The sequence below is a fragment of the Eptatretus burgeri genome, chromosome 16 (genome assembly GCF_056783735.1).
Source record: "Eptatretus burgeri isolate ZD-2024b chromosome 16, Ebu_testis_v1, whole genome shotgun sequence".
Lineage (NCBI taxonomy): Eukaryota > Metazoa > Chordata > Myxini > Myxiniformes > Myxinidae > Eptatretus > Eptatretus burgeri.
This window is the reverse complement of record NC_140976.1, coordinates 1,091,123-1,106,091: the sequence shown is the minus strand read 5'-3', so window position 1 is coordinate 1,106,091 and position 14,969 is coordinate 1,091,123. Positions and strand designations below refer to the sequence as shown.

At 45.0% G+C, this 14,969-nt stretch overlaps 1 protein-coding gene across 7 annotated transcripts in view; it reads left to right on the top strand.

Moving 5' to 3' along the window:
* Positions 1 to 14,969, top strand: part of LOC147010304 (histone-lysine N-methyltransferase 2A-like) — a 155,134-nt gene that overhangs the window by 42,011 nt on the left and 98,154 nt on the right. For all 7 annotated transcript variants that reach the window (XR_015052271.1, XM_085859137.1, XM_085859136.1 and 4 more), the window contains one exon: positions 2,134 to 2,309. Coding sequence is in view for 6 of the 7 variants with exons in the window: in XM_085859137.1 (XP_085715263.1) it covers positions 2,134 to 2,309 (176 nt within the window). In the remaining variant the exon portion in view is untranslated. The remainder of the gene's footprint in view (positions 1 to 2,133; positions 2,310 to 14,969) is intronic.

The following is a 14,969-nucleotide window of genomic DNA, read 5'->3' as shown; positions in this document are numbered from 1 at the left end:
CTCTCGTGTGTTTATCCGTACTCGCGTGTGTTTATCCGTACTCGCGTGTGTTTATCCGTACTCGCGTGTGTTTATCCGTACTCGCGTGTGTTTATCCGTACTCTCGTGTGATTTTTTTTTTCCGTACTCATGTTTCTTGCCGAGTGTGTTTGTGTGTGTGCTTGCACGCATACACACATACTGTTGTGGCTAAAAATATTGGCATTCTCACACTTTTTTCAAATAATGCACCATTTCTTTCAGAAAATTGTTTAAATGAAAAAATATTTTGGTATCCACAAATGTGTTTCTTTGGTTTGCAGTGGAACAAAACAAAACAAAAAAAGCTTTAAAAAAAATCACTAAATCTTAGCCTATTCCACATATAAGTCCGAAATGGTCCACACAATATTAGTGGCACCTTTTAGAAGTTGTTAGAAATAACTGGATTTCAACCAGGTGATTCTCCTTTACTTTGGAATTGAACTCACCTGTGGTGAGTTGCAGGTGCCTGAAATATAAAAATCACTCAATCAACCAGTTTGAAAAGAGAAAAGGAGTCATTCTGCTGTTTTGTGTGTCTGTGTACACTACAATGAGCATGGAGAAAAGAAAGAAAACGAGAGAATTGTTTGAGGAGGTCAGACACAAGATTGTAGCCAACCTCCCTGGACGTAGATCGAAGGTCGCAGCGAAGGATTGTTTGAATGGTGGAGAAAGCACCTCGATCAACTGCCAAACAGATTCAAGCTGACCTTTAAACACAAGGTACGACAGTTTGAACTCGCACCATCCATCGCCAACTCAATGAAAGGGGGTTCTATGGTAGGAGACCCAGGAGGACCCCACTGCTGAGAGACAAAAGAAATCCCGACTGGAGTTTGCCAAAACACACCTGTACAAGCCAAAATCCTTCTGTGAGAATGTCCTGTGGACAGATGAGACCAAATTAGAGCTTTTAGGTGAAGCACGCCATCTCTATGTTTACAGAAAACAAAATGAAGCTCTCAATGAAAAGAACACCTTCCCCACAGTCAAACATGGAGGAGGTTCAGTGATGTTTTGGGGTTGCTGTGCTGCCTCTGGCACTGGGTGCCTTGAATGTGTGCATGGCATCATGAAGTCAGATTACCAAGGAGACATTTTGGAGCACAATGTTTAACCCGGTGTCAGAAAGCTGGGTCTCCGTCGAAGGTCATCGGGTCTTTGCAGCAGGACAGTGACCCCAAACACATTTCAAAAAGCACCCAGGAATGGTTCAACACAAAATGCTGGACTGTTCTGAAGTGGCCAGCAATGAGTTCAGATATAAATCCCATTGAACACCTGTGGGGAGATCTGAAAACAGCAATTGGGAGAAGGCACCCTTCAAATCTGGGAGAACTGGAGCAGGTTGCACAAGAAGAGTGGAACAAACTACCAGTAGAGAGGTGTAGGAAGCTCATTCATGGATATAGGAAGTGCTTGACTGCAGGTATTTTGTCAAAACCTGTGTGACCAAATATTAAGTCGAGGGTGTCAATAATTTTGTCAATGGCATTTATTAATTTTTTTCTGATTTAAAAGGATATATTAAGTTCTGAATCAAAAACGAAGGTTCTGTAATCTTAACAGTGAAATAAAGAATTGTGGAGACAAAATACTTTAGTCAATTTCAACTTATTTTTGAGAAAACAGTGTTATTTGAAAAAAAAAGTGCAAGGTTGCCAATATTGTTGGCCACAACTACATACGCATGCAGAACCTAACCTGTTTTCCTCCTTGATAACAACAACCTTTTCTTTCACAATCGCTTCTTGAAGGTTTTAGATGTTTCTCATGGTTGTGGATGGATCATTATGGCTGATCCTGACAGTTATGTATGCTTGTCTCGATGAGTGAGCATTGCATGTCTATGTTTCTATGACCCTTATTACCTCTGCCCACCGAAGGTGGACAGAGGTAGCAATAGAAGATCTTGTACAACTCCATGGCCACGTAATTGGTTCCTGATTTGGCTCCCATTTTAATTAGAAACCATGAATGGCTCAATTAAACTATTCTCACCATCAGCATCTATCCACATGTCCATTGCAGTCATGTCAAAAGAGCGATGTCCTTTACAATAAGGTCATCTCCATTGAAAACTTCGTTTCTGTCTATGTGTGTATGCAGACGAGTTGTACGAAGTGCTTTCATGGCTCCCAGACAGCGTCCCTTACACATGCCCGAAATGTAGTGATGGATCTCCACCAGGTTGGCGCCGTGCTCTGTCCATCCAGCTCCATACAGGACTCCGTGTTGTTATCGCAGCTCTTTGTGCCTCGCGATCAGTGGCTTCGCTTCTCAAGGTGTCACACTGATCTGCTATTGCATTTTGACTTGTAGAACCCATGAGCTGGGGGGGTTGGAGGCACTGACCGTCACCAATTAAGCCTACCTGTCCTAATGGTCTTGTCTTCATTCCGAGAGGTAGATCTAATTGGTGACATTAAGGTGTGCAGGTATGGTGTGTTTTTTTAATTTATTTTGGAGCATCCTAATGCGAATCCGCAACGACTCTGCACATTGATGAATGTGTCAAAATGCTTTGAGCAAATTGTATGTATTTTCTAGTTTATATATTTTGCAGTCACCTTTATTTGCTTTATTTAATAACAGTTGTTCAAACTGGGTACCATTGTTTAATAGACACTTTTACTCAGTGGGAAACACATGAGAGCTGGGAATCCAGGTGTTGGCTAATGGATTTTTAACACCGGAACGTTCCGTCATTTTGTTCCCACAAAGTTGACTTGTGGTGTAACATCACGATGTGGTGCCAGGAGTGTGACGTCATTGCACTCTGTATATTTGGTATTATGTGCACAGCTTGTGAAAATGAAGACCTTCCGATGGAGCATTATCTCAGACAGAGCGGGGGGCGGGGGGGTTGGTAAGGCTGGAGAAGAGACTGTAGAAGATAGAAAGACCACCGATCTGCCTGCGGTGAGAGAGTGAGAGACCCAAAGACTCAGCCTCATCGCAGGATATACCAATGATCCTTAATGCCTTGGTTCCATAGCGTGAAGCTGAGAAACGTGAGAAGCGGGAGCACCAGCACAGAGGGGAGAGCAGTATTCCATCAGGCTGCGGACCAAAGCTTTGTTTGTGGTCAGGAGCTCAGGTGTGCCAAGGAAGGACTTTGCACGACGGAAGATGCCCTGTCGGCGTCTGGATTTTGGAGGCCAGCTTGGAAATGTGGCTTTACCAGGAGAGATCATGGCAGATAGTGAGACCCAGAAGCTTGAATGAAAGGACTTCTACAAGAGGATTGTTGAGAGGGGTGGGGTTCCATACGGTCCTTTCAGAGAGACATTGTCAGGGTTGAAAGACATGTTTCACATGTTGTACCAGCTTGTGATTTTATCCAGATCCGCAGAGAGTGAAGAGGCTTGCTGGTCTGAGGGATGACAGATGGCACAGCAGAGGGTGAAGTCATCAGCAAAGAGATAAAGAGGATTTTCCAGAGAGTCTGAGAGATCATTGATGAAAACGAGAAAAATAACAGGGTCCAGAACACTATCTTAAGGAACTTCAGCTTGGACAGGAAGAGGGGATGAGAGAACTCCATTAAGGGCCACATGTTGACTATGACAGGAGAGAAAGTCAGCGAGCCATGAGTGGAGATGTAATTGGATACCATAGGAAGAGAGTTTGGTGAGCAAGGCAGGGTACCAGACCATATTGAAAGCACGTGATATGTTTAGGGAGATGGTTCTGATTTCATGTCTGCCATTGAGGATGTCCATCCATTGTTGGGAGAGCAGAAGCAGCATATCCAGGGCAGAGTAACCTGGTGTGAATCCAAATTGATGATCGGAAATCAAGCCATTGGAGAAAAGGAAGGATTTAATGTCTGAAGCGATGATGGATTCCATAACCTTGCTGATGATTGGGAGAAGGCTGATTGGTCTCTCGTTGCAGGGATCTGTTTTTGCACCTTTGTCAAGCATCATGGTAATATTTGCTGATTTCAAGCAGATGGCAGATGACCTTGAGCAAATGAGAGGGTGAATAGAACAGAGAGAGGGTGAGGGAGAGCAGCAGAGCAGGTTTTTTGGGGGTACCTGGGCTCATGCCGTCTGGACCGGTTGTAGAATGTGAGTCGAGGTTTGACAGCAAACTCTCCACCTTGTCAGGAGAAAAGGACACAGAGTCCAGGGACAGCTGGGTGTGACTGGGTAAGGTGGGTACAGAAAGCGATGGGGTTGGGACACAAGATTGAGAAGCAAAGACGGAGTTTAGGTATTCAACGTTTTCATGTGCGGTGTCAGCTGTGCAGCCTTTTTAGGTAAGGGAGGGGATGGAGAGGGAACATACACCAGAAACAGACTTAACCAGACACCACCAGGATTTGGAGGAGGGAGACAGGTTTGAGAGTTTAGACTTGAGATTAGAAAGATGTTGTTTTCTGGCTCTCCTGAGGGTAGACACACTTGTTCCGAGCTTTGTGGAAGGAACTGAGATTGACTTCAGTTAGATTAGTTGTTTCACGACAAAAGCCTCGCCAAAAGCTTCAGTGTCCATGGACTGGAGGAAGGGTCAGACAACTGAAAACAAGAGGGGATAAATCTGTGCATGAGAGAGCAAGTTTATTTGAAAGAATTCACAGGACGAGTTGATGTCGGAGGAAGTAGAGATGGGAGAGTAATCTCGAGGTTTGGTGGCTGCTTGAAGATCCTGCCAGACAGGCTGAGTGAAATGCCAGAGTCGACGGTGCTGAGGTGCTTCTCTAATAACAGCCAGAGAGATGTCTACTTTGACAAGCTTGGAGCGGAGGAAGAACAGCAGATATTTTCAGGGAAATTGGTCAAAATCAGATCCAGAAGAGATGGAGTACCATTGGTTGAGATCCGGGTCGGGAAGTTGACCGATTGAGTCAGTCCCAATGAGTCACAGAAGTCTTTTGCTGAATAGTGGGGCAGATAACTGGAATAATAGTTCATTTCTGGAAACAAGCACCAAAATTGGCACACATACTCCTTGGGGATTGCTCTTTTGATAAAACCCGTTAGCCACCTAAAAATTCAAGATGGCGGCCATTTTTCAAGATGGCCGCCATTGAATATACAGAAACATTGCATTTCGCAATACAATCGCAAAGACTTGTCCTATTTGAATGATCTTCGTGTCAAATCATACATTTTTCACTATGTAGAATCCGAATTTGGAACCATGGACTTACTCACGAGCTTCCTTGGACCATAATATTAGGGTAAAAAGTGCCCATATCATAGGCACCATCAGTCCGATATATTATTGGATGTACATGTACGCAGTAGGCCTATACTTGTTTGTCACTTATTGTCTTGCTGCCTGGATGAGTATACTACAATGCTTCTAAACTTCGCATCTGCAGCTGCACAGTGCCGTGCAGGTCAGACCAAAGCAGTAGCATTCACATCGACCACAGCATTCCGACTTGCATCCACACTTGGTCAGCTGCTGGCAACTCTCTGCAATGGGTGGGAGCTCTGTCCAAACGATCTGCCACAGATCTCCTTTCTTGGTCCAGCCCCAGTTGGCAGGAGTCTGCGTTTCTGGTTGACGTACTGTTGACTAACTCCAGATGCAGCCCGCCTGGTAGGCAGCACGCTTCACATGCTGCTTCAGCGCTGCTCGGGTTGGAGGAATGGCTTCGTACGGCCTCTGCTTCCGAGCAAACATGTCCAACCTCGCATCATCGACACCTTCAGCTGTGCTGGATCTGTCGTACATCATGACCACGAACTTCTCCAAGGTCTCCAGGTCTTCATCATCAACTACCGGTGGGTACTGGCTGAGTTTGCTGAAGACACCGGAAGCCTCATCACAAACATCCCAGGTTTGCCAAGCAGACTTCTTCCCTTTGCCATGGAATGCTGAAACGACATCGCAGCCAGTGAAGGCATGGAAGAAGAGCATCCCTTTGCTCTTTTCTGCAAGAGTGCAACACAAGTCATGTACAGGAACCCACCTCAGGTTCTGTCCTTGGCCAAAGGCAACCCACAACTGCTGCAGACCTAACTCCTGAAGTGCCTGCAGAACACTGACTGCGATGATGACAACATCTGTGTTGCTGGCTTTGACCATGATGACTTTGCTGCCTGCTTCTGTTGCATGCCTGGCATGCACAAAGATCCGCGTGCCAGCTTCTTCATGACTGCACAGTGCCACCCCAGCCAGATTGATAGTGCAGTTGCTGACAGCATCTTCTTCCTTGGTCACAATGACCACATTTGGTGTGGCCACACGTGCAATCTTATGAGCCAGAAAGTTGAACAGCTCAGCTTTGTTGTCATTTTCTCTCAGGAAGTTTAGCCAGTTTGAGGGAATTTTGCCCTTCCCTGTCATCCTGCGTCTCACCCCGCGTCCTCGCTTTGATCTAGTTTCAGATTTCAGACTAGATGGCCAGTAGACATCAAACACAATGTCTGTTCTCTTGTACTTGGTAGAGTATGCTTGTATTCTAGGAAGGACATCGAGCATTGCGTACTCTTCGAACGTCTTTGAACTCCGTGGGGGCAGACTCTTCACCAACGCTGCACCATCAATGATGATGGTGTCGGCATCTGGCTCTGCCTCAGGGGTTGTAACTTGGCTCTCAAGAATGGTAGTGAGGTGGGATTTCTGACAGGTGTGGAGCTTTCCACCATCGCTGAGGGCAGCAGGATGTGACTGGTTCTCATTACAGAAGAACTCCTCCAAGTCACACTCTCTGCTCTGGCATGATATGAACAGCTTGGAGAACAGTTGACAGTCTTCCTTCAGCACTTTTTGCTTTGAAGAGTCAACAGAGGCTGGTACCTGTCGGAAAAAGTCAACCCTGTTCTTCTTGATTGGTTCATAGAAGGTGGATTCTTCTTCCCCTTCCAGTCCCTTCATAAATTCCTGGAAACGGACCTTGCCTTTCTCAAGGTGTGTGCCAATCAGCTCGGCGGCAGTGTGGTGAGCAATATCCTTTGTATCAAGCGAAAGCAGGTCCCGACTCTCCTCCTGGAAATGATTGCACATATCTGTCATGGCTTGTGAGAGCTTTTCTACTTTCTGAAGGAACACTCTTTGTGCTCGTTCTGTCTCCTCATGGTGGATGGTGTGTTCAGTACCCTCTTTGGTCCCACATGCTGCCTCATACTGTGCAACCAAGTGGCTGACTTGAGGACCAGCTATCATCCATCTTCTCAGTGCTGATGGGTCTTCAGTCACGCCGATCACACCCCCGTCTGCCTTGATGACAGCGTTGGCCTGCTCGTGAGCTTGGTCAATAGCCATTGCTGAGAACTGTCGGCTCGATTTGTGTGCAACAAAGTTTCCACTCTGGAACTCCTGAGGCAGCTGAGGATGCTTCTGTTCCAGGGTCACCATGTCTCTGTCGTGGATCGGAAGCCACCGTGCAGAGTTTACATTGTTGTTGAAAAGAAGTACGGTTTTAGCTCAGCCAGTGACTGACAGTACAGGAAGAAGTTGGCTTCCCTGAATGATCGGATCAACAAGAGGATCACCAGTTCCATTGACAGCACCATATACCAGAAATGAAACTGGGGACTTTGCAGTTTGCGATGCTCACACCAAGCTTCGAAGCTAGGCACCTCTTCAGGTTGTTCATCTGTCTCTTTTGAGTAGTCCGTGTGGGCTGCCTTCAGAAGCTTGTACAGACTGCATGCTGTTATCTGGTGCATCTGTCGTGTCCTAGTGATGCTCGAAGCTGTCAGAAATGAATCTGCTGTCCCAGGAGATGCTATCCCTGCCTCCAAGAGGGCTCCTGTCCAACCACTGTCCTGGAGTAGAGTTCCAATGGACTTCAGTGCCACCATCTCGATATGCAAGCCTCCGAACATTAGGACGAACTTGTCCTCACCGTAGATTTCAGGCCAGTGCCACTGGACCTGCTTGGCTCCTGCATATATTGGCTGGTCAGCAGCAATGACTGGCACCTGACCGGGGTTCAGAAATGCCACTATCTCCTTGATCTTGTCCATCACATGCTTGACTGTGGCACCAGAGTGGGCCTGATCTCGCAGCAGAGGCAAAAGTGATGTAATGCTGACCTCAAATGGCTTTCCTCTCTTCTGTGAAGCATGGTGAGCTGACCAAGTCACATCCACTGGCCCATCTGTCACAGTGACCTTCTCCAGCTACTCATACTCCATTGCCAGTTGTGGCCTCAGCAGACTGGTGTCTGGGTGTGTCACACCACTCTGGAGAGGAGAGGGTTTCTTCTTGGTGAAGAAGGCAGGCCGGACATTGGTGAAGGAGTCTGGAAGTTCTGGAACTGTCTTCACTTTCTCCTCTCCGAACTTCAGCTGTCCACACTCTTCACCTTTGTCTTCTTTGGTTGAGTGCTGGAAAACAGATGCTGGTTCCATGGAAAGAAGTGGTCGCTGTCGTTGCAGTGGGATTGTGGTCTATGCTGTCCATGGCTGATGTGGTGAACAGCCTTTTTTGCAGAACTGGTGGACAGACCACCCCATCCTCCACCTACTTGCTGAATGTTGCATCTCCCAGCTGTGCAGATATCTGTAGCACCCTGTCGTATGAAATGCTGATGCCATGCTAGTTAAGCATTTCCACCAACTTTCTCTTTCTGGTCTTTGTGTAGACGGACATCCCCAAGTAAACAGGGAATGGGGTCTCTCTGTCTTTGGAGTGTCTGTGAGTTGCTGCTCCTTCTTTGTGCCTTGCGGAGCAGTTGTACTGATGCAGTTGAGCAATTGCTCGATCTGTCTTTGATGCGCCAAACCTCAGTTGAGATTTGATGTCCACTCCATGTTCAAGCATGGCCACAAACTGAAGAAGAGTGAGTGGAATGGCCGACTCGATGCACCCCTCATGGAAGGTTCCATCAAATGTGGAATTGTGGTCCAGCATATGTCTTCGCAAGATGTTAGCTGCTTTGCCAAGGATAATAGCTTCACTATAATAGTCAGAGGCTTCTGACAAGACAAAGCCCACATCTTTCTGGAAAGCCAGAAGAACATCCTTTCCCTGCTTGTGCACTTCCAATTCAGGTATTTCTGACAGCAGTTTTTCCTTCACTCTTGTGGCGTGGACAGCAGGTGCATCAACACCCAGCTGTTCCATATATGTATATGTGTGTATATATATATGTATATATATATATATATATATATATATATATATATATATATATATATGTACATATGTGTGTATATATTTATATATGTATGTATATATTTATTTATATATATATATATACATACACACACACACACATGAGGTGGGAGTGGAGGAGAATCCATAGCCAGAGGTATTCCTGTGGGTGTAGGGGAGCGAGGGCAGTGCATAGAGAGTGAGGAATGGAGTCTTTGATGAAGAGAGCAACTCCGCCGCCAGGATGTGGCTCAGGTCTGTCATACCAGAGGAGGGAGTAACCAGGGAGAGATACTGGGGAGTCGGAGAGATACTCGGAGACATCTTGTGGGGGGAAAGTTTCTGTAAGGCAGGTTATGTCTGGTTTGTCAGTGGCAACCTGTATGGAAAGATCTGTCAGGTTTGAGTGACAGCCCCAGATGTTTGAGATCGACATTGTTAAGGCCTAAGTCACATTTGCCACGGCGGCCGTGGGGTCTCCAAAATCTACGGCCACTAGCAATTATACGGCGGCCGCAGTATTTCCACGGTCACACAATGTAGCAGTCACATATGTTTTTATTTTTCGGGGAGCCGCACGGCGTATTTATAAATTGTGGAGATTGAAAACGTGGGGGTGCCGTACGGTCTTTGATTTGATGTCGCACGGTGACCTTAGGGCGTTCCTGCGGCGGCCATAGAATTTTCAAGGCAGATGCAAGGCGACCGCAAGGCGACCGCAGGGGGACCGCAGGGGGCTACACTAAACGTCATGCACAGTTCCATCTGTTCCATCTGTCTGCCCTAAGGCAGACGTGCGGCCAGACGGACGGTAACTAATGGGTTAATTTTTTTATCAGTTTTTTTTTTTAGCTTGTCGAATTGCTACGGCGAACGTAGAAATGAAAAAAAGTTATAACTCCGTGTTATAATTCCACGGCGACCTTACGGCCTGTAAAATATAGCCAAAATATGTGGAGTAGGGCCACGCTGAGGCCACCGCAGAAACTCTGCGGCCGCCGCACGTTTCTGTCAATTCAGAGGGTGTACGGCCGCCGTATCCTCACCGTAGAGCAAATGTGACTTAGGCCTTCGGCCTAAGGAAGAGGGGAGGGAGGAGGTTTTGGGTGCAGGGGAGGGGAGGGGAGGGAGAGGGTAAGACTAGGGAGGAGGGGGGGAGGTAAGGAAAATTGTTGAAAGAGTGTGGGGATTACAGAATAGCTCGGGGGAGAGGGACAGATGAGGAGAAAAGGCTCAGTGGTGATGGGTTGAGGTACAGTGGGGAGTCATAAGAGAGGGGACAGAGGGCAGTTGATTGGAGGAGGTGGAGTGACGAGATGGAAGAGATTGGGTTGGGGAAGGAGGCAGCTTTGTGGATGTGAGCAGGGGCAACTTTGGGAAGGGGGAGTGAGGGGAAAGATTGGAGGAAGAGGGGAGAGTTGAGGGAGAAGGGTTAGGGGGAAGAGCGTGAAGGTTGCTATGAGAGCTGGCACATCCAAGCTGCAGGAGAGTGATGGGAGAGGTGAAGGATGAGACTTGGTCGAGGTATGGTGAAGAAGGGAGCGGGCAGGGTGAGATACAAGATTTGAGGGTTTGGGAAGGGGGGGGTGTTCTGAGATGTTTGTGGTGATGATGAAGGAAGGAAAGGGGAGCATGTTTGTGGTGACGAGGAGTGTACTGATTGAGAGAGATATGTATTCGGTTGGAATGTAGCACACAGATGATAGAACACCACACACTTTGGGACAACAGAGGAGGAGATGATACTGAAGCATAGGACAGTGAAGAGTTGCCAAGAGCAGAGGTAGGATGAGGGGCAAGATGGGAGAGGGGATAACAGGTGAGGGGTTCGGAGGAGGTAGATTTAAGGAGATGGGGTGAATTGGCACTGAAGTTGGAAACAAGGATGATTGATGGAACACGAACATGCATTGCAAATTGGGATTTTAATTTTTTTTAAAGTCAGAGATGTGATTCGACATTACGTGGGGATGAAATAATCTGGTGCACAATGATCTGTTCTTAGAGAGACAGACAGAGAGAGAGAGAGAGAGAGAGACACACACAGACCTTTGGATCTTTGAACATCCAAATCCTTATTTCTTTGTGGGGAATAAACAATGGAAAAAGATCAGTTTGCTTTTGTTCCTCTTTTCTTGCTCATGTATATTTAAATATTGGTCATGAAGGAAACAATCCCAATCAGGAAATTGAACGTGTAACGTGTCATGTTCCAATTATTCTCACCCAATCTCAGTGATCCTGGAAATTCACCTGCAATTCACATCTCCATACAATCCAGGCCACTATCCACTATAAATCGCCCCCTTATGTGGTCCAAGTCGGTTGAGGAAAGCCGAAGAATTATTTAACATCAAATGAGTTTGCTCACATCATCAGGATGGTTCAAAGTGAGATGATTCCGATTGGTTCTTCTCAGTACAATGTCCATCGCAGTAGCTGTTTTATGGCACTAACACGGTACCATCAGATTGGTCAGTTCATGGAGAGGCCTCTTTCAGGCTACCCGATTATTACAACCCCATGTGAGGATCATTACATTGAAGGAAAATGTTTTCTACATTATGATCTCTTCACATTGACCTCCACAGTGGAATAAAGCAACAAATGTCAAGCAAACAGTTCAAAACATGCTTCATGAAAGTTGTATGAAATCTTGAAGTCCACTACTCCTCATTCCTCAAGCATAGTGCCATTGACAGCAACACTGCATCACAACAAGAGGGTGAACCATTGGCAGGCACCATGTTCTTTTCACAGATGCATCTTGATTCTTACACACTTCAATGATAGACCGATGGATCGAGAGATCAAATGGACAATGATTTGCCGATTGTGCCGTTGGGACGGATGATCAGTTTGGTGGGAGCAGCCTGATTGTGTTGACTGGCATAAAACTTCTTTTGTCATCATCCAGAGAGGTTCTGTGACTGGAGTCAGATCTCGGGATGAGATCACTACTAGCCTGTTCCATGAAAAACTATACTAGCCTCAACCACAAAAAAAATGACAAGCTTGCCTCAACCACAAAAAACGATACTTTCCTCAACCAAAAAAAAAGCAATACCAGTCTCAACCATAAAAAAACGACACCCACCTTCTCTAAAAAAACAAAAAACTATAGCAGCCTCATCCATGAAAAAAACAATACCTGCCTTCTCTATTAAAAAAAACAACAATACTAACCTCATCCATAAAAAGGCGATACCGGCTTCATGCATAAAAATGCGATACTGGCGTCATCCATTTTAAAAAAAACAATACCAGCCTCATCCATAAAAATGCGATACTGGCGTCATCCATTAAAAAAAACGATTCCCGCCTTCTCTATTAAAAACAAAAAAAAGAAGATACCAGCCTCCTCCATAAAAACACTACAGCAGCCTCATCTATAAAGAAAACAACACCCGCCTTCTCTATACAAAAAAAAGATACCCGCCTTCTTTATAAAAAAAAAAACAGTCCAGCCTCAACCATAACAAAATACCCGCCTTCTCTATTAAAAAAATTAATAAATGAAACTGCTTTCCTCCATAAAAAGCGATTCCGGCTTCATGCATAGAAAAGATAAACGACAGCAGCCTCATCAATTAAAAAAACGATACCGGCCTCCTCCATAAAAAACGATCGTGGCCTCGACTATAAAAAACCATACCCACCTTCTCTATAAAAAAAAAAACCAAACCAGCCTCATCCATAAAAAAATAATAATGATACCTGCTTCATCTATAAAAAAAAAATTAAAAACCATACCAGCCTCATCCATAAAAAAACGATGGTGTTCTCATCCATGAAAAATATAACACGATACCGGGCTTATCCATTAAAAAAAGGAAAGTGGCCTCCTCCATAAAAAAATGAAACCAGCCTCATCCATGAAAAAATGAAACCGGTCTCATCCATGAAAAAATGATACCAGATTCATCCATGGAAAAATGATACCGGCCTCATCCATGAAAAAATGATACCGGCCTCATCCATGAAAAAATGAAACCGGCCTCATCCATGAAAAAAATGAAACCGGCCTCATCCATGAAAAAATGATACCGGCCTCATCCATGAAAAATATAACACGATACCGGCCTCATCCATGAAAAAATGAAACCGGCCTCATCCATGAGAAAATGAAACCGGCCTCATCCATGAAAAAATGATACCGGCCTCATCCATGAAAAAATGAAACCGGCCTCATCCATGAAAAAATGATACCGGCCTCATCCATGAAAAATATAACACGATACCGGCCTCATCCATGAAAAAATGAAACCGGCCTCATCCATGAGAAAATGAAACTGGCCTCATCCATGAAAAAATGAAACCGGCCTCATCCATGAAAAAAATGAAACCAGCCTCATCCATGAAAAAAATGATACCGGCCTCCTCTATGAAAAAAATGAAACCGGCCTCATCCATGAACAAAATGAAACCGGCCTCATCCATGAAAAAAATGAAACCAGCCTCATCCATGAACAAAATGAAACCGGCCTCATCCATGAAATAAATGATACCGGCCTCATCTATGAAAAAATGAAACCGGCCTCATCCATGAAAAAAATGATACCGGCCTCATCCATGAAAAAAATGATACCGGCCTCATCCATGAAAAAAATGAAACCGGCCTCATCTATGAAAAAATGAAACCGGCCTCATCCATGAAAAAAATGAAACCGGCCTCATCCATGAAAAAAATGATACCGGCCTCATCCATGAAAAAAATGAAACCGGCCTCATCCATGAACAAAATGAAACCGGCCTCATCCATGAAAAAATGATACCAGATTCATCCATGAAAAAAATGATACTGGCCTCATCCATGAGAAAATGAAACCGGCCTCATCCATGGAAAAAATGAAACCGGTTTCATCCATGAAAAAATGATACCAGATTCATCCATGAAAAAAATGAAACCGGCCTCATCCATGAAAAAAAATGATACCGGCCTCATCCATGAAAAAAATGAAACCGGCCTCATCCATGAACAAAATGAAACCGGCCTCATCCATGAAAAAATGATACCAGATTCATCCATGAAAAAAATGATACTGGCCTCATCCATGAGAAAATGAAACCGGCCTCATCCATGGAAAAAATGAAACCGGTTTCATCCATGAAAAAATGATACCGGCCTCATCCATGAAAAAAATGAAACCAGCCTCATCCATGAAAAAAATGAAACCGGCCTCATCCATGAAAAAATGATACCAGATTCATCCATCAAAAAAATGATACTGGCCTCATCGATGAGAAAATGAAACCGGCATCATCCATGAACAAATGAAACCGGCCTCATCCCTGAATAAATGAAACCAGCCTCATCCCTGAATAAATGAAACCGGCCTCGTCCATGAAAAAATGAAACCGGCCTCATCCATAAAAAATGATACCAGATTCATCCCTGAATAAATGAAACCAGCCTCATCCCCGAATAATTGAAACCGGCCTCGTCCATGAAAAAATGAAACCAGTCTCATCCATAAAAAATGATACCAGATTCATCCATGAAAAAAAATGATACTGGCCTCATCCATGAGAAAATGAAACCGGCATCATCCATGAACAAATGAAACCGGCCTCATCCCTGAATAAATGAAACCAGCCTCATCCCTGAATAAATGAAACCGGCCTCGTCCATGAAAAAATGAAACCGGCCTCATCCATAAAAAATGATACCAGATTCATCCCTGAATAAATGAAACCAGCCTCATCCCCGAATAATTGAAACCGGCCTCGTCCATGAAAAAATGAAACCAGTCTCATCCATAAAAAATGATACCAGATTCATCCATGAAAAAAAATGATACTGGCCTCATCCATGAGAAAATGAAACCGGCATCATCCATGAACAAATGAAACCGGCCTCATCCATGAAAAAATGAAAC